Source organism: Eretmochelys imbricata, chromosome 3 (assembly GCF_965152235.1).
Source record: "Eretmochelys imbricata isolate rEreImb1 chromosome 3, rEreImb1.hap1, whole genome shotgun sequence".
NCBI lineage: Eukaryota > Metazoa > Chordata > Testudines > Cheloniidae > Eretmochelys > Eretmochelys imbricata.
This window is the reverse complement of record NC_135574.1, coordinates 168,959,973-168,984,761: the sequence shown is the minus strand read 5'-3', so window position 1 is coordinate 168,984,761 and position 24,789 is coordinate 168,959,973. Positions and strand designations below refer to the sequence as shown.

Here is a 24,789-nt window from a genome sequence, read left to right as displayed (position 1 = left end):
GATTCTGCTTTTTATTTGCTAAGCACTGATATAATCCTGTTAGAGCTAGGCAGAAAACCCAGTAATTCTGTTTCATGGAGGATTTCAAGATTTTGAAATTTGGTTTCATTCCAGTTCAGAATGAAAACCAAAAATTTTGAAATTGTCTGCCAAATGGAATTACCATTCTCTGCTCAGGTCTACTAGAAGCCCTGGCAGGATGCCCCAGAGCAAGGGATCCTGGAAATCCCAGCTGCCAAAGAGCCATGAACCTGGGACCCTCAGGTTCAGGGCTTTCAGGTCTGGTTTCTGGTGGAATTTTTTTCAAAAATCTACATAATACAGCAGAACATTTCTATTTCAACAAATTGGAAAATTCTGACACAGTATTTTACTGAAATTTTTCCAAGCATTTCTAAAGGCTACTGAGAATTATATTCAAAATAGGCAGTTTGAGTACAAGCTCATTTTCTGTATAATGAATACATAACCAACATTTTGGTGCTCGGGTATATGGCATCAGGATATAAAGCATACTAAAAAACATTTTTCATTCGAATAAAAACCAACTACGTTCAATATGAACAAAAGATACTAAAAAGTGAAATTTTCTTACATTTCTGGAGAGAGTTAAATCAACATATGAACAATGAATTAGAAGATAAACTTGTCTGAAGACCTTACACTTGCTAAAGGTATGCTAACAGGTAAGTTAGGGATAAGATTGCCTGCTTTACACACAGACCTGAGTAGGAAATGGTGTGGAGCTACACTGCCTCTGGGGGAATACCCGGAGAGACTGTGCCAGATTTTTCCATTATGCAGATTGCTCCCCCAGTGATGGTTGGTGCATATTGTTTACCTAGTTCACCAACTCCACTCTAAGGGGTAATGCAGAGGGGAGTCGGGGCCATGGCCCCACCTCTTCTCTGCCCCCTTTTGAGCAATTTGTTTATCATGAGGAGGAAGAGACTAGAAGTTCCTGATCACAGGGGCCCTAGTGTGATTGGGCCTTACACGAGCTACTCTGGGAAGGAGGAGAGAGGGAAGCTTCTTGTGAATCTCCCTTATACCCAGGCAAGAGCTGCTCATCTAAATCTAGTGCTAAAATATTAAAAATATAAGAACACCCATTTCTGTACCATTTGTTTCCTTATTAAACCAATGTTACATTTCACAGCATCATACATAAGCAATACATTTTTACTGCAAAGGAAGAAAAACAGTTTTGTGGGGAGGGATTTTGTTTTGCCTTCCACTTTATGCTATATATTAACAATATTATTTCCTGATTTCCCTACTTCTGGTGGAGGATTCCTTGGAAGACTGGAGAACTAGCCACATTAGAACAACAATTTGCTTATACGTTATGTCCCTTTCCCCTATCCTCCATATGTTTTGCCTATTTAGGCTATAAACTCTTTAAGGTGGGAACCAGTCTTATTCCTTCTGTGAGGCACCTAGCACACTTTAAGCAGTTGGGAAATAAGTAGAATTAATAAAGCTAGGAGACTGAAAACTGGGCAAGTAATTGGAGAAGGGATTTTTAGCCACATTGTTCAAAACTCTTTGTTTCTATCTGAAAACCTTTTAACTCATCCTTGTAAAAGAAGCCCACCACTCTTTCAACTGAAGGGCAAAACAGCTCCCACTCCAGGTATTTATTCCTACTAATCCCCTGGCAAAAAAACAGAAAAGATGCAGTTGTATTTCTAAGGTAAAAATAAGCAACAAAGCCTTTTAAAAAAATCCTTTTAGCCCTTGTTTATAGATAATAAAGAAGCAAAAAGAACAATTTTTGTTATTGTTCCTTTGCAGGTCTCCATTAAATGCTAAATTGATAGCCACTTGCTTCACAAGTTTACAGTGTAAGGAGGTCAAGGGACCAAACAACAGAAAGGGATCATCAATATTTGCAAAAAACTGAATTTTCCTCCCAAATCTGCCCAAATTCTGCTAAGGAGTTTTAGTTTTTTTCTCCCTCCCTGTTCTTACATTTAATATTACATAACGGAGTAAGACGCTAGAAGAGTTATTAACAAAACATCCAAACCCAATTGTCTTTGCTGCTTGACCAGCTTTATAATAAATCCACAAATTGCTGCATGCTGAGGTGCGGGCAGGATCATAAACGTTTTACCTGATAGCAATACAAGGACCCATATCCTACACCTCCTACTCCATTAAGTAAGGTTTGCAAAATAAGGCACCAAAGCATTTGCAAGCATCCTAACTATCTGAATACGATATCTAAAAGAATACCAAAAACAACGAGGAGTCCTTGTGGCACCTTAGAGATAAAAGGACTCCTTGTTGTTTTTGCTGATACAGAGTAACACAGCTACCTCTCTAAAAGAATACCATTTCATTGAATATTTGATTGTCCTAATATTTGTATTTTACATTCTCTCAATGTCCTTTAAAATGAACAGAGCATCAGGATGCAACAGGAACATACACCTATACTACACAAGTGCATTTGTTGAATGTTTCTGATTTGGTCTGTCAGCAGTGAAACAGTCAACAATGCTGGAATGTAAGTGGTCACTGGGCTCCAAAAGTAACACTTCATTAAGTGAATGACGGAATTCACATTCTCTCAGTATTATTGTATCTAGCTGGCTGCAGACTCAAAGGTTCTGTCCACAGAAGCAACAACATGATTGTTGCTAACAGGGTTCTTGCATGGTTTCCCACCAGTGCAGCCATTATTTTTTTCCCTGAGAACAACTTTCACTTTACAAAGTCTCTCGATGTTAAGCACGTCAACTTAGGTTCTTGAAGCTGAAGGTATGATTTCACCATAAGCCATTAATTCTGAAGCAGAAACCAATGGTTTCAAAGAGGAACTGCACTTAAAATCAATAGCTTGGTTTGGCTCTAATATTTTTAGCATCTAGAAGATTATGCAAATAGTTTTCTACTTCACAGTGCTGAAGTTAAACATTTCTTACCAGGATCCACTAGTGCAAGGCGCTTATCCCGGGACAGAGATGCCCTTTCTTCCTGGTTAAACATCCTGTCAATCATAACCATTTCTGCAGAGGGATTTATCCGCTGCAAAACAGAATTCCTAGAAGTTACTTCATATGTTCATATAAAAAAACAATCCCGCCACAGCTTTGGAGCATGAGAGGATGGATTTTAAATAAAAATTTAGGGTTTTTTTCTTTTTGTATTCCACTAGTATTAACTTTTTTGGGCAGGGACTGTCTTTTATTGTGTTTTTACAGTGCCTAGCACAATGGGGTCCCAATCTTGATTGGGGCCTCCAGGAACTACTGGAATACAAAATAATAAATAACTGCATTTTATTTGTTAAAGCTTTGTTGTAACAGTGAATCAATATAATTATACAAAGAATAACATTTCAAGATGGGCTACATTATTTATCATTCACATTTGCAGTTTATTATCTAGCATGAAACAACTTTGTTAGAAAAAACACTCATGAAGAGCCCATACTGTAGCATTTATTAACACACTTCTGCTGCCCATCCCCCACCCCACCCCTTTTTTTTTTTTTTTTTTTTTTTTTTTTTAACTCAACTCTCTGGTGCTGACAGCTCTGCTGCATCCATTGCTCACAATGAGATTAAGCCAGGAAAAATCCATCACCAAGCACTAGAGGATTAACCCATTGCCTGCTACATTACATCCCATACAATTAAATCCAACACCATGGCACACTGTTCCAAACAGCATTTCCTTTCCAATGTTACAGAATCTGAATGACTGTATAATGATTCAAAATATAAAGGATAGATTTTTTTATATTAACCTACTCTTTTTGAATGCACAATTATTTCCCAATATATGTGATGTCAGTCAGAGAGCTGTCTAATCAGATAGTCAGATGCCTAAATGATGTCAACTGTACCTACAATTATTTGTGTCCATAAAACTCAGGATAATGTAAAAGAGACTGTACTGAAACCCACACTATTTTAAAAAGACTTTAAAGCACACCAAGCCTGAAACAACTATGAGGATGCCCTGATATTCACACAATAGATCCCAACATTATTATTTACATAAATTATAGCAGTTTTTCCTTTTTATAGCACTTTTATTGTAAACCTGTTTTCATATGCTTCTTACTCTCTGGGAAGTTATAACTGTGCTGCATATTTTGCTATTGAGATGCAGCAACATCTGCTTTGCCTTCACTAGGATTTTAATAAGGGTTAGTTTAACACGAATTTAAAAACTTTTTGTTTTTACCAGTGAAGACAAGGCCAGATGAGAGCATTTATGCACCTTCTTAACTTTAAGAATGTGAGTAGCAACATCAGTGGGACTACTCACACAGTTAAAGTTAGAACATTCTTAAGTGCTTTGCTGTGTTAGGCTTAGGTGACTTGTCCAAAGTCACATAGGGTATATCTACACTGCAATTAGACACCCATGGCTGGCCCATGCCAGCTGACTCAGGCTTGCATGGCTTGGGTTGCATGGCAGTTTCACTGCAGTGTTGACTTCCAGGCTCAGGCTGGAGCCTGTGCTCTAGGACCCTGCAAGGTGGGAGGGTCTGAGAGCTCGGGCAGCAGTTCGAGCATGGAAGTCTACACTGCAATGAAACAGCCCTGCAGCACAGTCCAGCCATGGGTTTTTAACTGCAGTGTAGACATACCCAAATAGAATGTCCATGGCAGAGCTATGAATAAAGTCCAGGTGCGTAGTAAAGAGAGTCCTCAAAGAGGAAAACATAGTTAAGACTTTCTAAAACAAATTTTATTCATAAAGAACCTCCAATCAATAGAAAATAGCATACTGCTTATGTACAGTATATCTTTCCTCTTATCAATTTAGTCCTCATTCTGGCAACCTGAACCACACAGGTAGACCCACTGACTTTGATGAGATTCTGAGGGCATAAATATCTGCCTGCATTGGGGCCTTAGGAAAGTATTAAATATAGCAATCCTGAAACACAGAGTCAAGCATGCATATATATGTAGACATCCACACATATTTATTTCATTTATTAAACATTCAAATAAATGCACAATTATTACATTCTGTCTACATGAGAGAATATGTAACTATTTCAATTTGATATTATACAAGGGGGTTTTTGGGTAAAGAAATCGCATTGCACATTACAACAAACGAACAAATGAACAAGTGCGGATACAAGCACTTGCTAACACGCTTATCTCTGGAGATCTACACCTTAGAACCTCACACTGAAATGAACAATTTCAATGTGAGATCATTTCAACAAATAAAGATATGGAGCATCAGTAATAACCACACAGTAACATACCCCTATCTGAAAATCAGCACATTTGATTCCAACGTATTATTCTGAAATAAACACTGCTATGTTTATTTCACTGTGCAGATAATCCAGCTATATGAATACTCACTTGTGTGTATCTGGATAACTATACTCCTTGGATACCTAGCAGCAAGGAAAATTACTTTCCCATTGGCTTAACTTTATTTCCCAACAGTATTTTTATTTAAAAAAGAAATATTTCCAAATATTTATTGAGTCCCATTGAGAACTAAAACTAACCAATTTTTATGCTTACATCCCGCATTAAATAAATGCATGTCTGGTGAAAATCCAGAAACCCACCTATAGCTTGTGAGAGACAAGTAATAACCGCTCCACTACTACTATTTCAGATTATGGCACAGTATAGAGTTTTCTGCCTTTCAGCACCCCCGGCTGGACTTTGGATCAACATAAATATAGATCCAGAGGCCCTATCCACACCACCACAAAATGATCCCCTCCATGCTGAACAATTCAGAGCCAAGCAAAGCACACATCTCTGGAATGCATGAGGAGCAGAGGGTCACATGTTTGGGGCTACTGTGGCACTTAAACAATGTGGAAGACCATGAGCAGGCTCTGTGCATATTTTCGCTAGCTTCTTTTTCCCAACCGTAACATCATTTTTATCTTTGCTTTTGTACTGGCTTACATTTATTGTTGGGAAACTGATATTACTGGCACATTGAGAAGCAAACAAAGAGTTCTTTTTAGAGCTGTTGATTAATCGCAGTTAGCTCATGTGATTAACTCAAAAACAATTAATCACACTGTGAAACAGAATACCAATTGAAATTTATTAAATATAGTAACTCCTCGCTTAACGTTGTACTTATGTTCCTGAAAAATAAGACATTAAGCAAAATGATGTTAAGCTATTCCAATTTCCCCACAAGAATTAATGTATATAGGAGGGATTAGGTTCCCAGTAAATATTTTTCACCAGACAAAAGACTATATTATATATATGTATACACAGCATAAGTTTTAAACAAACAATTTAATACTGTATACAGCAATGATGATTGTGAAGCTTGGTTGAGGTGCTGGAGTCAGAGGGTGGAATATTTCCCAGGGGATGCCTTCCTGCTAAATGATGAACTAGAACTCAGCTGAGCCCTCAAGGGTTAACACGTTGTTAATGTAGCCTCATACTCCACAAGGCAGCACAAATGGAGAGAGGGATGACAGCATGGCAGACAGTGACACGCACACACACATAGAGAGAGAGAGTGTGTGTGTGTGGCGCATTGCCCCTTTAAGTGCACTGATCCCTCTCTAAGTACACTGCCTTTTTAAGTAAATCAGGAAGTTGAGACAGCAGCTGCTGCCTGCAAGCTCCCTTCATGTCCGTCCGTCTCACCCCTGCCCCCCGCTTTATGGAGATAGGGTAAGTGGGTGGCAGGAGCAGGGGGGAGGGAGACACCCTAATATTAGCGCCCCCCCTTTTCCCCTCGCCTCCCCCGCACAGCAAGCAGGAGGCTCCCAGGAGCAGCTCCAAGGCAGAGGGCAGGAGCAGCACATGGCAGCGGGAGGAGGGACAGCTGAACTGCCAGCAATTGAAAGCCTGCTGGGCGGCTGCCACACAGGGAACTTAGGGGAACGGGGAGCTGATAGGGGGGCTGCCGGTCCACCCTGGTTCCAAGCCCCCACCAGCTAGCTCCAACGGGCTGCTCTTTCTACAAGCAGTGAACAAAGCAGGCGGCTGCCAAACAATGTTATAAGGGAGCATTGCGCAACTTTAAACGAGCATGTTCTCTAATTGATCGGCAACAAACAACCGGGACAACTAAGTGAGGAGTTACTGTATTTTTGGATGTTTTTCTACATTTTCAAATATATCAATTTCAGTTACAACACAGAATACAAAGTGTACAGTGGTCACTTTATATTATTTTCATTACTAATATTTGCACTGTAAAAATGATAAAAGAAATAGTATTTTTCAATTCACCTCATACAAGTACCGTAGTGCAATCTCTTTATCATGAAAGTGCAACTTACAAATGTAGGATTTTTTGTTAAATAACTGTACTCAAAAACAAAACAATTAAACTTTAGAGCCTACAACTCCACTCATTCCTACTTCTTGTTCAGCCAATCGCTCAGAGAAACAAGTTTGTTTACATTTGCAGGAGATAATGCTGCCCGCCTCTTAATTACAATGTCCCTGGAAAGTGAGAACAGGCATTCACATGGCACTGTTGTAGCTGGCATCACAAAATATTTACGTGCCAGATGCGCTAAACATTCATATGCCTCTTCATCCTTCGGCCATCGTTCCAGAGGACATGCTTCTGTGCTGATGATGCTCGTTAAAAAGATAATGTGTTAATTAAATTTGTGACTGAGATCCTTGGGGAAGAACTGTGTTTTACCCACATTCTGCCATATATTTCATAGCAGTCTCAGATGATGACCCAGCACATTGTTCGTTTAAAAACACTTCCATTGAAATTTGACAAAATGCAAAGAAGATAACCAATGTGAAATTTCTAAAGATAGCTACAGCACTCAACCCAAGGTTTAAGAATCTAAAGTGCCTTCCAAAATCTGAGAGGGACGAGGCGTGGAGCATGCTTTCAGAAGTCTTAAAAGAGCAACACTCTGATGCGGAAACTACAGAACCCAAAACACCAAAAAAGAAAATCAACCTTCTGCTGGTGGCATCTGACTCATGATGATGAAAATGAACATGCTTCGGTCCACACTGTTTGGATAGTTATCAAGCAGAACCCATGCTCAGCATGGACGCATGTCCTCTGGAACGGTGGTTGAGGCACCAAGGCATATATGAATCTTTAGCGCATCTGGCATGTAAATATCTTGTGACGCCGGCTACAACAGTGCCATGCAAATGCCTGTTCTTACTTTCAGGTGACATTGTAAACAAGAAGCGGGCAGCATTATGTTCTGCAAATGAAAACAAACTTGTTGGTCTGAGCCAGGGGTCGGCAACCTTCAGCACGCGGCCCATCAGGTAATCCGCTGGCAGGCCGAAAGACATTTTCTTTACGTTCACCATCCACAGGCACAGCCCCTTGCAACTCCCAGTGGCTGCGGTTCATCGTTCCCAGTCAATGGGAGCTGCGGGGAGTGGCGGCCAGTTCGGCCACTGGGAGCTGCTGGTGGCCGTGCCTGCAGACGGTGAACATAAACAGAATGTCTCGCAGCCCGCCAGCGGATTACCTGATGGGCCGCATGCTGAAGGTTGCTGACCCCTGGTCTGGCTGAACAAGAAGTGGGACTGATTGGACTTGTAGGTAGTGTTCCCTCTAAATTTTCCCATGCATGTGCGGAATGAACTTTGTCATGTGCACCAATATGGAGGTGATGTGTGACACTTCACCTCCATATTGGTGCACATAAAATTCATGCAGCGGGGTGGGGCCGAGGGATCTGGAGTGCAGGAGGGCTGGTGCAGAGGGTTGGAGTGTGGGGGGTGAGGGCTCCAGCTGGGGGTGCAGGCTCCAGGGTGGCACCGGAGATGAGGGGTTTGGGGTGCAAGCTGCCCAGGGGCTATGGAGGGGAGAGAGGATTCCCCCCAGCTCTCTCTCCCCACCGCAGTTCTGGGCCTGGGGCCGCAGGATAAACACCTCTCCTTTGGCCACCACAGATCCGGGGCTGGGCTGGGGCCAGGGAAGGGGTGTCCAGGGCTCCCCCAGCCCCGGACCTGCTGCGGCCAGGGGAGGGTAGCCTCTCCCCTGGCCGCAGCAGGTCCAGGGCTGGGGGAGAGGCATCTCTCCCCGCCGCAGCCTTGAGCACCTGCGCGTCGCTTAATAGGCTGCTGCACGGCCACGCAGCTTAGAGTGAACTTAGCTTGTAGGCGCTAAAGTTTTACATTTTTTTTTGGTTTTGAGTGCAGGTTTTTTCTGTACATAATTCTACATTTGTAAGTTCAACTTTCATGATAAAGAGATTGCACTACGGTACTTGTATTAGGTGAATTGAAAAATACTATTTCTTTTGTTTTTTACAGTGCAAATATTTATAATAAAAATAAATATAAAGTGAGCACTGTACACACTTTGTATTCTGTGTTGTAACTGAAATCAATATATTTGAAAATATAGAAAACATTCAAAAATATTTAAAGAAATGGTATTCTATTGTTGCTTAACAGCGCAATGAATGAAGATTACTTTTTTAATCGTGCAATGAATCGCAATTAATTTTTTTAATCGCTTGACAGCCCTAGTTCTTTTTATGAATGGGTATTTTTAAATAAATATAGTATATATAAGATATATGAGCTAGCTCACCCCGTCCTGTGGAAAAAAAAATATACAGGGCAACGCTTAGTGGATTAGTTCTTCTAGAGCAGTGGTTCTCAACCAGGGGTCCGGGACCCCCTAGGTGGCCGCAAGCAGTTTTCACGGGGTCCTCCAAGCACAGCCAGCATTAGACTCATTGGGGCCCAGGGCAGGAAGCCAAAGTCCCTCAGCATGGGGCTGAAGCCTGGGGCCCTGAGCCCTGCCACCCGGGGCTCAAGCCAAAGCCGGAGTAACTTAGCTTCACAGGGACCCGTGTGGCATGGGGCCCCAGGTAACTGCCCTGCTTGCTAACCCCTAACACTGGCCCTGACTTTTATATATGCAGTTGTTGTGCCACAGGTGGGCCGTGGAGTTTTTATAGCGGGGGGCTCAGAAAGAAAAAATCAGAGAAAAGACAGTTACCTTTTCTGTAACTGCTGTTCTTTGAGATGTGTTGCTCATGTCTGTTCCACAATAGGTGTGCGTGCTTGCCACATGCACTGGTGCAGGAAGTTTTTCCCCCGAGCAGCATCCGTAGGGCAGAGCGCCCCCCCACGACCTCTGGAGCGGCACCTACCTGGCGCGGTATTAGGAGGGCTGCACTCCCCCCACCCCTCAGTTCCTTCTTGTCAGACAACTCTGACAGAGGGGCAGGAGGGTGGGATGTGGAATAGACATGAGCAACACATCTCGAAGAACACCAGTTACAGAAAAGGTAACTCTCTTTTCTTCTTCGAGTGATTGCTCATGTGTATTCCACAATAGGTGATTCCAAGCTATATCTGTTGGAGGTGGGTAGGAGTTGACAAGTTCTCGGGACGGAGTACCGCCCTGCCGAACCCAGCATCGACCCTGGCCTGGGTGACGATCGCATAGTGCGAGGTGAATGCGTGACCCAAAGACCACGTGGCGACCCTACAAATCTCCTGGATGTGGATGTGGGCCACGAAGGCAGCTGACGAGGCCTGCACCCGAGACGAGCGTGCCCTCACAATGGGTGGCAGGAGAACACCCGCCAGCTCATAACAGGAACGGATGCATGAAGTGATCCGCTTAGAAAGCCACTGAGTGGAAATCAGCTGACACTGCGTGCTCAGCCAAGGCAATGAACAGTTGCAAAGACTTTCTGAACGGCTTCGTCCACTCGAGGTAGAAAGCCAGAGCTCGCCTCATGTCGAGCGTGTGGAGATGGCGTTCCTCACTAGTCGTGTGAAGCTTGGGGCAGAGGATTGGCAGAAAAATGTCCTGACCCATGTGGTAGGTGGAGACCACCTTTGGGATGAACGCGGGGTGTGGGTGGAGCTGGACCTTGTCCTTATGAAAAACCATATATGGCAGTTTGGAGGTTAGGGCCCTGAGCTCCGAGACCCTCCTGGCCGATGTGATAGCTACCAGGAAGGTCACCTTCCAAGAGAGGTGAGACCAGGAACACATGGCCAGTGGTTCAAACGGGGCCCCCATGAGACAAGCAAGCACCAGTATCTGAATACCCACCTGGGTATACAGGTCCCACTGTGGAACCGGGGGCTTGGAATATGGATAGAGACGGTCCAAACCCTTAAGGAACTGGCCGGTCATAGCATGGGAAAACACGTGTGCCCTTGCACCGGGGGATGAAAGGCTGATATGGCTGCCAAGTGTACCCTGATTGACGAGGGCACCTGTCCCTGGGCCCTCAGTTGAGGGAGGTAATTAAGGATAGGCTGGACCGGGGCGGCCGTGGGGGAAACACCCTGACCTACCGCCCACCTTGAAAACCGAAACCACTTCGCCACATAGGAGCAGCGAGTGGAGGGCCGTCTACTTTCGGAGGAGGACGTGCTGAACCTGTTCCGAGCATGTCCTTTCCTTGCCACCTAACCACTGAGCAGCCACGCCATGAGGTGAAGCGTTGCTAGGTTGGGATGGAGGTGGCGGCCCTGGTCCTGAGAGAGCAGGTCCGGGAGAAGCAGCAACTGTCATGGCGGAGCTACTGCCAGCCCCGAGAGGGTCCTGTACCAGTGCTGCCTAGACCACACCAGGGCAACGAGGACGACCCTGGCCTTGTCTGTCTTTATTTTCTTCAGGGCCCTGCTGATCAGAGGGAATGGGGGAAAGGCGTAGAGGAGCTGGCCTGACCCGGACAGCAGGGTAAAGGCATCAGAGATAGCGTCCCTCCCTAGGCCCCCCCCCCAGAGCAGAACCGGGGGCACTGTCGGCTCTGCTGGGTCTCAAATAGGTCCACCTGGGGAGTACCCCACCTTCGGAAGAGCTGGTGCGCCACTTCCAAGTGAAGAGACCGCTCGTGCTGAGAGGAAAAATCTCTGCTCAAGCGATCTGCCTTCACATTCCGGGCGCTTGGCAGTTGGAAGGCTGTTAGGTAGAGGTCATGAGCTACGCAGAAGGCTCACAGACTGAGGGTTTCGTGGCAGAGAATCGGGCCCCGCCTTGCCTGTTGATATAGAACATTGAGGCCGTGTTGTCCATGAGGATCCCGACTACCTTGCCCTCCAGGTGCGAGCGGAAGGCCATAAATGCCTGTCGCACCGCCCTGAGTTCCATGATGTTTATAGGAAGGGGTAGGTCTTGCAGAGACCACAGGCCTTGGGTCTGAAAGTTCCCCACATGGGCTGCCCAACCCAGGTCCGACATGTCGGACACCAGCTCCAATGACAGGGCCGTCCCTGTCCCTGTTGATTGAGGTGGACCACCACCACAGGGAGGTGATCACCGAGTTCGGCACGGTGAGGACTTTGTCCATTCTGTCCGCGGCCTGGGAGAACTGTGGGGCGAGCCAGAGCTGGAGGGGCCTCATTCGGAGTCTGGCGTGACGGACCACATATGTGCACGCAGACACGTGACACAGCAGTTGCAGGCAAGCCCTGGCTGTCATCACCGGGAACCTTGTGACCAAGTCGATGAGCCCTTTCAGGGTCTCAAACCTGTCTGGTGGGAGACAGACCCTGGCCAACGTTGCGTCCAGTAGTGCCCCGATAAACTCTATGCGTTGGACCGGGACTAACGTGGACTTGGCGTTGTTTATCAACAGGCCCAGGGCAGTACATGTGGACAAGAGGAGCGCCACATGATCCCTCACCTGTGACCGGGAGGTGCCTTTGATTAGCCAGTCGTCCAGATATGGGAATATTTGGACCCTCTGACATCTGAGGTAGGCCACTACCACTGACATACACTTTGTAAAGACCCTGGGGGCCGTGGAAAGACGAAATGGTCGGACCATGAATTGGTAGTGACTCTGTCCCACCTCGAAATGGAGGAAGCGTCTGTGCCCCTCGAATATGTGAATGTGGAAGTATGTGTCCTGTAGATCGAGAGTAGCATACCAGTCCCCGGGATCCAGGGAGGGGATGATGGAGGCCAGGGAAACCATGTGGAACTTGAGTTTCACCATGTAGTGGTTCAGGCCTGGCAGGTCCATGATGGGCCTGAGCCCCCCCTTTAGCCTTCGGGATAAGGAAATACGGGGAGTAATACCCCTTGCCCAGGAACTCCCAGGCACCACCTCTATAGCTCCTAGGTCCAGGAGCCGCCACACCTCCTGCTCGAGCAGAGCCTCAAGAGAGGGGTCTCTCAGGAGGGACGGGGGCGGAGGGTGGTTGGGCAGGGAGGAGGTAAACTGAAGGGTGTAACCTCGGGAGATGGTATTGAGGACCCATCGGTCCAAGGTGAGCCGCGACCATTCTGGGAAGAAAGCACACAAGCAATTGGAGAAAGGGAGTTTTATTGGGGGTAGTTCCCTCCTGAGAACTGGCAGGGTACCGCCAAGCATCCCAACAAAAACACCTTTTGCCCACCTGCTTGACCTCAGAAGACCCAGGCTGGGGGGCAGGCTGGGATTGCCATTGCGGGCGCTTTCTATAGTCCCGCTGCTTTGTGTGGGTGGCCTCATACTTCAGGAGGGCGGCCTGGGTGGGAGCCTGCTGCGGCTTGAACTTGGGTTTTGCCGGAGGAGGGACATAGAGGCCCAAGGTCTGGAGGGTCGCGCGAGAGTCTTTCATGCCATGCAGCCTTGTGTCTGTTTCCTCAGCAAACAGAGCCTTCCCGTTGAAAACGAGATCCTGCATTGACAACTGCACCCTGCTGGAGAGCCCAGACAGCAGAAGCCATGACGCCTGTCCCATGGACACCGCTGAGGCCATGGACCGTGTGGCCACATCTGCTGTATCCGAAGCGGCCTGCAGAGATGCCCTTGCAGCCGCCGCTCCTTCCTCCATGAGTGCCTTAAACTCCTTCTTATCACACTCCTGGAGGGAGTCCTCAAACTTGGGGAGGGATACCAAGAGGTTAAACTCGTAACGACCCAGGAGAGCCTGATGGTTTGCTACTCGAAGCTGCCGCTCCCTGTGGTTGACCGATTCGACCACCAAGGAGTTGGGCACCGGGTGGGTATACAGATATTCGTGTCCCTTCGTGGGTACAAAGTACTCGCGCTCTGCCTTTTTAGAGATGGGAGCCAACGAGGCTGGAGTTTGCCACAGGGCATTTGAAATTCTTGCAACCCTTTCATGGAGCAGCAAGGCCACCTGCCCGGTGCTGAAGGGGACAGCACATTGAACAGGGAGTCTGAAGGCTCTTCCATCTCCTCAGCCTGGAGGTGGAGGCTCGCTGCCACCCTTTTTAGGAGGTCTTGGTGGGCCCAGTAGTCCTCCTGTGGGATGGGGGGGGCAGGGCCGCAATCAGCTCCTCCGGACGGGGCAAGGCCAGTGCAGTGTTTGGGTGTTGTCCAGCACCGGTGGATCTACCTCCTTGTCAGACTCTGGGCATGGTACCGAGGACACAGGTCCCACCGACCTTTTTTCTGGTGTTCTAAAGATGGACGCCGCCAGTGCTTCCGAGTCCCTGGCCACCAAGCGAGCCCCCACCAGGGGCCACGGTGCCCACTGGTACCACTGGGCCGGCCACGACGCTTGGTGCCATTGTGCTTGCCGAGGCACCGGCGGAGCCAGCTGTTTGAGCTAGCTAGTTTGGCTTGCAGACAAGCGGCTGTGAGGGGAGGCCGGCTGGCGTATGATCCGCTGCTGCCTCTGGACCGGGAGTATCGGCAGTGCTGGGAGCTACGTCGGTCACAGAACCGCAATCTCAACGCGGAGGAGCGGCACGGACAGTAGTAGCTGCTCCGCGAACAGCCTTGATGGGCGGACCCACGTCAGCGAGACGCCGGCGATTGACACCCGGGGCTACGGTGCCTTAGCAGAGACTTGGAACGGGAGTCCGAGCGGGAACGGCGTCGACAATCGAGCCGCAATCGACTGCGGTAACTCCTGCAAGACGAGGACCACTGGCGACGTCCACCACGGTCCCGTCAATATTCATTCCGCGAAGACAAGCGGTGCTGTGAGTCCCGGTCGGACAGCATCCATCCCAACAGTCTGGCCAGAGTCGAGGGCGATCCACATGGACTGAGCCCTGAACAGTCACTAGGCAGTGAGCGGTGTCAGGAACGTTCCCTTGACCGAGACCAGTACCAGGCCGGTGGCGACTGCGGTGATCCCAGCGGCGGCTTGCCTCTGAGTGTGGGGCCGACATCGGCGGAGCTCCGGGCACCAGCATGGACATGACATCCCTGGCTGCCTGGAGGGCTTCGGGCGTAGATGGCATCTGGACATCCGGAGAGGCCTGCTCTGAAGGGGCTGGGCTACTCTGCTCAACATGAGTCGGAGGCCTAGGGCCTGATGGGGATCAAGGACTACCTGACATGGGCCTAGCCTCTATCCCAGACTTCCTTTGGTGCCGTTGCAAAGAGGGTATCTTTCCGGGCCTCTTGGCATGCCCCGTGGATGGGGAGCGGTGCCGGCTGGACGATGGTACTGGAGGGTCTCCGCGTATCGACGCCTCAGTGCCAGGTACCAGTTCAGAGCGGCATGCCGCGGTCGGGGCCAGCGCCAACTCCATCAGGATGGCCCAGAGCCTAATGTCCCTTTCTTTTTTAGTCCGGGGCTTGAAAGACTTGCAGATCTTGCACCTTTCGCTGATACGGGTTTCTCCCAAGCAGCGCAGACAATCTGCGTGCAGGTCGCTCCTTGGCATAGAACGCCTACAAGAGCCACATGACTTAAAGCCTGGAGCGCGGCGCATGCCCTGGACCGGGCTCAATGACTAACTAAACTAACTGAATTAACTAACTGACTACAGGTACTACTGATCAAACGAAGAGTTCTAGGGATGAGCTGCAGCAGACCTGGAGCTGAGCAATTCCGACGCACCTTCACTGGCAGCAAGAAGGAACTGAGGGTGGGGGGAGCGCAGCCCAGGGGTAGCAGGGGGGTGCTCCCCCCTACGGATACTGCTAGGGGAAAAACTTCCAGCACCGGTGCACATGGTGAGCACGCACACCTATTGTGGAATACACATGAGCAATCACTCGAAGAAAAACCCCTGTTCTAGAATTCTCCTGGCATTATCCACCCTCTCTAACCCCTTCCCAAGCAGAGCCAATTTCACTTCTGAAAGCACAACTCCAGGCTCTCCTAGCCCCAAATGTCTGAGCAGTACAGTTGCAGAACCACTGCAGCTACCCAGTGGTAGCCACACAATACTTGTGAATACAGAGGGAAGTAATACAACTCTGAGATCACTCTGTTCTGCATCATTAAACCTGTTTTAATAATTCATTCCAATTTGCATTAACTGATCCATACATTTCACAAAAATAATTTTTTCTTGCTTATCATTCTTACCATTGCATCTTCTAGGAGCAAACATCTGTACTTATTTAGCATAGCTTGTGTCCTTTTCAGAAGCTGCGTGGCTACAGATTCAAATTCACTGTCCACTAAAAAGACACAGGGAATACATTTAGATAATGTTCTTCAATAACTAGCACAGACTCGCGAAAGTGTCCTTTCTGTTTAGTCTTTCTGATTTACACAATCAATTTTTTCAGCACCCCATGTAATATTTAACTGCTTAAAAATTCTATAAGCAACAGCACAACTTTTATCATACCAAATTAAAATATAAATTACCTTTTCTTAAATCCTCCTTGGTTGGCAGTGATCCCTGGCACACATGATATGAGAGGAGTCTCTGGACTGCATCATTTAATGATCTGAATTGACTTTTATCTGGTGTCACAGCATGTGCCTGCTCCTTCTGTAACTGCTGTAGGATACTAAAAGGAAATTGAGTAATATCAATAATTAACATTTATTCTAATACAGCAAGGCTATATTACAGTTTACGAACTGACAGAGTGAAAAATGCAGAGGTTAGTAGAAATGTCTATAACAAAACTACAAATGAAAAAAAAGATGACTTACAAAGCTCCTTTTGTTAGCTGTTTAGCAGCAGGCCTCTTTTGTCCAACTGTATGAACATCCACCTGTATGAACATCCATAAATGTGAGCTAGCATAAATGACTCCTGCTTTGCTCATGAATGAAGTAAGCAATGGGTAAAACTACGTATCTCATCTTACACAGCCCCCCAAAAGAAACCTACCACATAGGTAGTAAACAACAATGCTAACAATTGAGTCCCACTACATAAAGAATAAAAAATGCTATGGAATAACTAGGGGGTGTAGCCTTAGAGCACTTTTCTGATTGACTAGATATCAAAAGCAGAGCGCACAGTATTGAATTAGCAGACATACCTTCACTCAGATTGCTATATTGATTCATTCATATTTAGAAAATAGGAAAAGGTTTTGTTTTAAAAGCTTTTAAAACTGTAAAGAGGCTCCTGGAATATCTCTAAGGGGTTGGAAGACATTCCTCTTTCCTTCCTCCCACCAAAACAAACTTTTGGAAGATTAATGATTTTGTTTAGGGTAGGGATCAATGAGAATAACATGTAGGAGATTATTAATTAGTATTTCTACACTGTTCCTGGTTCCTTATCTTCATTAAAATTAAGAAAAACAGATTAACTGGAAAATGCTCCCTACCTGCACATGTTGTTGGACAGGAGATGATCCTACTACATTTTCCTGCTGTGATTGTGTTGTTCCTAAAGGTTGCTGGATGATTTTACCTCCAGAATCCTGTCCTATAAAAGTACACATTAAAAACAGTCTATTACTCATGATTCTTAAAACAAATCATCACAGAATATTTGAAGTCCTGTGCCTAATCCTTTACTTGATCTGCAAATTACATTTCGATTGATGTTGAAACATAATATCTGCACAGAAGTATTGCTACCGCAGTCATGAAAGGAAATCAGTACATATAGTAAAATGGTACTCAGATACTATAGTGCTGAAAACTATAAAAATGTTTATAAATAAAGAAAATCAGTCTAAAATCTCTAAACACATCCATCCAAAATAAGAAAAAAGTCAAATATCATAAGCATCATCCCAAAAGGGATTTGTAAAAAGATAAATTGGAGTCTATCCAGCTTTTTACTAATAGTTCCCAAAAATTATAAACTCAAGACTCTGCAGCGCCATTAAAAGTTGTGAATGAGTGGCTAGATCACATACTGTTGTAGATTCAGATGGACAGCCTCCCACCTGATTGTCTTGCTGTATAATTTAGAGGAATTATCTCAGCCCAAAACACCCACCACATGTAACACAAATAGTACTGTTACATTTTGCACAAAAACATTGTGTAGAACATGTACATTCATTGTAATATATTAAATCAAAATGGAACTAGAAGTCTAGTGATATTTCCTGTTGACTTAAGTCTACACTAGAAACTTTAAAATTGTAATTAGGATGGTGCCATTTCAAGAACCCATATAATATCTTCTCGTGTTCAGTGCATCACTACCTTAACTGAAAACTGATATTTACATTCTCTTTACAAAACAACAACTGCTGATTAGATTCTAAGACATCCATTACTAGGAAAGACAAAATGGTGAGTAGTTAAGAGTTGTTATCACATGAGGATGGCGGGAAGTCTCAAAGGCATAACTGGAATTTTGCAGCAGAAGACCTTAGTTTGAAAGTGACTTGATATTTCTCACTTCCTATGCTTAAACACATCACACAGATGACACATTTGGATTGTGGGAAAATATTTTTAACTGCTCATTGCACAAGGACATCTTGTCTATCATTCCAGCAAATAGAATCAGATGGCTACTAGCAATCCTTGCTGGAAAAAGAGCATATGACCAATTGTTAAAGAGAATGTCTGTGGGCTCAGCACCGTTGTCCCTCAAACGGAAAAAAAAAAAAAAGAATAATCGTTAGGACTCCCCATTGCCACCGACCACCAGTCAGTGCCTGACATAATGAAGGAGAACCCACTTCAAATGCCAGAGGGATTGGGGAAAACCATCATGAAAAGAATATCTGACCTGGCAACGTGTTACTCAGAAGACCTGTTAGCTGAGGTTGTCTCAAGCTATCCTGTGACTTTGATGCAGAAACTGGTGAGGACTGGTTCATAACTTTTTTCTGAGCCTGTGAAAATGCCATAGAGAAATTAAGATTAGTCTAGTAATCACTGAAAGTTTTAACAGACCTAATAACAATACAAAAATGAATCCTACAATTGAGTTCAACTCTTCCCCTACCCCCCGGATTATGTAAGAATGGCATCAAAGAAACAAAATGAGAACAAAAACTATACTTTCAATACATACTCATGTCTTCTGAGGAGATTTCTTATTATATTATATTTTCTCTACATAGGCCAGTTTCCTTCAAAGAACTCCCCCTCCAAATCTAAATCTTCTAAAACAGTTCAACATCTGCAAGGTTAACTGTGCCATAATAGCAGTAAGTCTAGTTTTACTTTCTCTCAATACCAACACAATGACCCCCACACCTAGAAATGTTAATAGAAAAACTCAGTGCAATCATATTAATAAATTTAAATCTCAGATGAGCTGGCACACATAGCATCTAATAGCTGTTGTGTGATATTTTAATGACATTTGGAATCCCAAACATGAAAAATAATCATGTTGTGCTGACTGGTTGGAAATTAACTATTTCTCTACACTCCCTTCTCTTCTATACTTTCTGTCCTGACATATAAATAATTAGATCTTACAAACACAGTGCCAGTCAGTCCTCATAAGTACAAAGAGTACTGATGTGTAACACATTTCCTGTGTAGAACTGGCAGCACTGGAATACTGAAATGTTCTGGGAGGCCCTTCTGCAGAAGAGGAAGGAAATCTTCAAGACTACTGTACCACGTCCCCATAAAACAAAAAACTATCCATCCCTACCCATCCTAATAAGTGCCTTCAGTACAGGTTTTATAAATGCCACTGTCCTAAATATACAAATTTGAAGAGCTGCAGGAGAGTACAACGCCAAGGAAGTAGAGAAAGTATGGAAAGTCACCATTTGTGAGATAACTAAGTAACCCTTTTTTCCTCTGGAAATCATATCTGCATATTCTTAACTTGTGAGGGTCTCACAAGCTGTACAAGGATCCTGGTCCAGAGAGTGGTACACTACCTAACACTGACTAATTAATTAAAATATAATTTACCAATAAAATAAGGGTGGTTTGAAATTAAAAATATGGCTGCGAGCACAGAAAAAAGCTAGAGCTAATCATGGACAAGAACTGAGGTAGCTGGGGCCACACAGCCCTTTTATGCCTCAGAATTTTCAGTGCCAACAAGAGGACACTTCTGTGGCTCCAACGGACACTGCTTTTCAAAACTTCCCAGAGCTCCCATCCCACAAGTGGGAAAGTACAGAGGCCACCTCAAAGAAGAACAGGTAACTAGACCAATTTATTATGCTTAAGGAAAACACAAAATAACTGTAGCTGATTTCAGAAGTGGTTTAAATTCCCACTACTGATCACGTGACACTCGTCATTCACTTACTGCGCCCAACAACGCAAATCAATCCAGCTCATTTCTCCTATCTCAAAACACATATGCAGTTTCTGATTCAGAGTTACACAGAATATCACTATTTTAACATTTACTGATCACTTACTAAAGAAGGCATATTTATAAGGCATATTTATAAGGCTTTTCTTTCACAACTGATTATATGAGAATTTTTTCTCTCCAAAGAGCTCTATAAAATTAACCTCTTTGTAACTCTTTCAATGGTCTACACAAGAGTGTATCTCTGCCTCGAACTCCAAAACTGAAAATCCAAACTCACTGAGACATTTAAAGCCACACAAATAAAATATGCTACAGGGAATAATCCTGTGCTGGCAGAGAAATGGCCTAGAGCACCATATACCCTTTCCCATCTCCAATTTATGTGGGCCAAATACTGAGGGGACCTTTGCATGCGTAACTCTCATTGAAGTCAAAATGACCTTCAGGTACTTAGCACATGACAGAGTTTTGCCTTATGACTCTAACAGTGCGATTTTCAAAAGTGCTGAGCTGGCATAGTTCTGCTCCCACTGAAATCGATGGTAATACTTCTATTGATTTCACTGGAAGCAGAAATAGGCACACATGGAACACTTTTAAAAATCACACCACTAATCAACAAAAGCAAGATTCTCTGAATTAATGGGAATGATAGAGTCATCCACATTAAAGAAACATTCGAAGATGTTTTTTGATTAAATGGTTGCAGCAAGATTAGATTTTTTTTCAGTAGATCAACAATATTTGTTTGTAAAACAATTAATGTAAGCACAGTAAATTGTGTGTGAATATTTGGAGAATACAGTATTAAACGATACCACCTATTAACGTCCTTCCCCATCAAAGAAAAAGGTAATGCTTTAGAATGCTTTTGTGCAGTTTTGTTGGTACTTAAAGGGTATTCATACCTGAGCAAAAGTGAACTGTTGCTGCGTTACTCCTACTGATGTGCGACTGAAAGTGCTGATAGATTTCGAAGAGGAAACTGGAAGACAATGGGATACACTCACTGAAACTTGTGTTCTGTTCTGCTGTGTAAGTTGATCTCCAGTAAAATTTCCTCCTGATGCAACAGACTGAACTGGTGGCCCCAGGCTGGGATGTACTGTGCCAGAAGAACTTACAACAGTAAATCGATTAGATGCTGACATATTTGAGACTGTAGACTGTCCAGGTGACATTGTAGTAAAACCTGATCTACCTTGAGAAACACTACTTTGACTGGGTGATAAATGCAACACTGTTGGTGATGCCTGTTGTAATGGCACCTGTCCACCAACAATTTGAGAAGTTCCATGATTTACTATAACTTGACTTCCAGGAGCTGTAAATGTCTGACCAGAAACTAACTGAACAGCTGTATTCTGATTATTCAGCATCTGTCCTGAATATGAATGGTTGGCCCTGAGCATGCTTGTAGAGTTCCTGTTCAGCATAACATGCTCAGCAGATACTTGGCTAGAAACCAACTGGGAAGGTTGAGTCTGAAGAAGTTGTCCATTTATGGTCTGCACATGATGAACTGAATTAGAATTGACAGAGAGACTTGTAGGTATGAGAAACTGATTTTGAGATACATGAGGCTGTCCCATAGGAGAATGGATAACAATACTACCTCCAGCATTACTAACTGTTTGAGGAGTAACTGATTTCCTTGTATTTTGCTGATTAACAATATTAACAGACATATGAGGACCAACTACTGAATTTTGAGGTGAACTTGCTGAAGCAAAAGGAATCCCTTGTTGTACATGATGTTGCTGTATTCCCAAGTTATTCACATTGTAAGCTGTTTGCTGACCCATCTGAATAGGCTTTGGTTGGATATTAATTGGAACTTTATTAGAATTTGGTGCTAGACCCCTCTGAATAATGATATTATGCACTGGTAAAGATGTCTGAAAATTTGTGCTGTTAAATGGGACAGTTACAGGTTGTGCTACTGGACTTGAATTTGAGTTACCAAACAGTGAGTTACCATTAGGAGTTTGTCTATGAACCAAGAGTCCACTACTCATGTTTGCAGGTGCTTGCTGTCCACTGCCTTTCAATATAATCTGAGATCCATCAAGGTTGTTAATAGTCATCATGGAAGGTTGATTACTAAATGAACCAATCAGCTGTATCTGCCCCGATCCACTAATCTGATTACTATTAGACAAATGCTGGCTGGGAACACTAATTCCCACATGTTGCATAAAGCCATGTTGCACACCAACTGTATTGCTTGCAAAAGATGCTCCAACTGGTTGCTGTACCACTTGAGTAACTCCTATAGGTTGCAGCGTCTGACCTGAGTAATTAGACACATTAGAAGCCTGAGTAAAGGATGCTGATGAAGAAGGATGAAGCTGAGCTTGTGCAAACTGTTGGCTAGAACCTATACTGGCATCCAGATATGCCTCTTCTGCCAAAGTCTGTTCAGTAATATTGGCCTCCTGTAAGGACTTCTGAAGAATATCAAAAGGCTGATCCTCACTGAGATCAGGTAAAGGGGAAGATTCAAGTTCATCTTCAAGAAACTGAAGGCTACTTGACAGTTGTAGTCCATCACTAGGCCCCTCTCCAAGCTGACTGCTTACACCTTTGATGGAGGATTTAGGATCAGTGTTCTAAAATGAAAAACAATAAATAAATTACATTGCATTTTTTAAATAATGTAAGAATCAAACGGTTTCCAAATAAATTTTTCCCTGCAAAAAAACAAAGCCCCTCTATAATAACACATCCTTGTAGCTACGTATGCACGGTGAAGTTCAACCCGTGCATAGGCTAGCACAAAGCCCTTACATCACTTATGCGCGCAAAACAGACTGCTCGGGCAGCACTGCTAAGGTGCAAAATTCAAATCTCAACCCATTCAAAGCCAAGATGTCTTCAAAAACCCAATTCCTTTTTGGCAAGGTCTGGGTGTGAAATTCAGAGCCAATTTCAGATTCTGAACTCTGCCTCGCCCCTGAAGGGTAAGGAATTTTTGGCTTTGGAGGTCTCACATAAACATTGTGCAAACTGCTGCATGACACATATTGTCATATTAGAAAACTCTCATACCTCTACCTTCAATGTTTGCTTTCGTCCCCCTTTCTTTGATTGCCACACTACTCCATGAGTATAATTTATTTATTCAATTCATGTTGGTGTCTGCCTTTTACTGAATCTAGCTTATTTTATGAAAGCATCTCTGTCACTCTGGAATACTGAGGGATAATTCTTGCTATTTTATTAAAGGTTTTCAAAAAAGTAACGGAAACCTTGCAACTTTACCTGTAAAACTATAATATACAGTACATGCATGAAAACACATGGATTAAATCTGGCACATATACTCTATCAGCACTTCAGAAACACCTAAAATTTAGGGGCCAGATTCTCTGCTGTGTGCACCTTCTATCAGGTGCAGCAGAAGTGGGACTAACTGAAACCTGGTTACATCTCCCAGATTCTCTGTCCACATGAGAACAGCCTGAGGACTGCTCTAACATGTACCAGCTGACTATGCTACCCAAGGGACCATCCATCATCTGGGAATTGTGCTCTGGCCACTCCCTCTCCATGTGCAGGGAGTCATGTCATTGTGGTGCATTCCACTCTAGGAAAAGGCAGTGGTGGCAGCAGAGGGTATATGAGAGGCTGAAAATAGAACCCAGTGAGTGACATGGGCTAGCATTAGAAAAAATGGGTATAAAATGGCTTTGAACAAATGCAGGCTGGAGATCAGGAGACTGTTTCTAACCATCAGAGGAGTGACGTTTAGGAACAGCCTCCCAATAGGAGCTGTGGGGACAAACAACTTAATTAGTTTTAAAAGAGAGCCAGACCAATTTATGAGTGGGATGTATGACATGATTGCTTGTGATGGTGGGGGGCTGGGCACAGCAACCTTGAGAATGCCTTCTGGTTCATGTCTGATATTCTTAAAAGCTCATGCATAGCTGTCACCTGTAGGGGTCATCAAGGTATTCCCCCCCCCCCCCCAAATATATTCTGGTGTTGGTTTGGGTGTTTTGATATTGGTTTTTGTGGGTTTTTTGTTTTGCTTTTTTGTCTCCTTTGAAGCATCACAGATGGCGATGGCTGGAGATGGGACCCTGGATGGAATTCTGGGTGGTACTGAGAATTCTCTCTCAGGTGCTTGGCTGGCTTGTTCTTGCTCACATACTTAGAGGCTGGTTGCCCTATGTGGGGTCAGGAAGGAATTTTTCTGCAGGTCATACTGGCATTGACCTTGGGGATTCTTCACCATCCTCTGTGGTATGGGTGCAGGTCGCTTGTCAGGTCCATGTGGGTGTATTTCACTTAATATCCTGCCACTGAAGGGTCCTTTGGTACTGGTGCACCTCAGTCCCTCCTACTCTCTGCTGGTGGGTTATAATAGTTTAGTTTCCTGTGGGCTGTAACACCTTAGTCTAATTTCAGCTATCGGGTTTAGTGTGCATGTATTGGTGTCCTGTGATACACAGGTCAGACTAGATTGATCTGATGGTCGCTCCTGGCCTTAAATCC

At 44.6% G+C, this 24,789-nt stretch overlaps 1 protein-coding gene across 4 annotated transcripts in view; it reads right to left on the bottom strand.

The window, feature by feature from the left end:
* BICRAL (BICRA like chromatin remodeling complex associated protein) overlaps window positions 1–24,789 on the bottom strand; it is a 78,739-nt gene that overhangs the window by 4,618 nt on the left and 49,332 nt on the right. For 3 of the 4 annotated variants that reach the window (XM_077813836.1, XM_077813835.1, XM_077813837.1), the window contains exons 5-11: window positions 21,195–22,898; window positions 18,778–18,883; window positions 17,408–17,508; window positions 16,779–16,840; window positions 16,485–16,630; window positions 16,197–16,291; window positions 2,934–3,036 (exon numbers count right to left, since the gene is read on the bottom strand). In XM_077813836.1, coding sequence (XP_077669962.1) covers window positions 2,934–3,036; window positions 16,197–16,291; window positions 16,485–16,630; window positions 16,779–16,840; window positions 17,408–17,508; window positions 18,778–18,883; window positions 21,195–22,898 — 2,317 coding nt within the window. The remainder of the gene's footprint in view (window positions 1–2,933; window positions 3,037–16,196; window positions 16,292–16,484; window positions 16,631–16,778; window positions 16,841–17,407; window positions 17,509–18,777; window positions 18,884–21,194; window positions 22,899–24,789) is intronic. The other variant, XM_077813838.1, reaches the window with a different exon arrangement.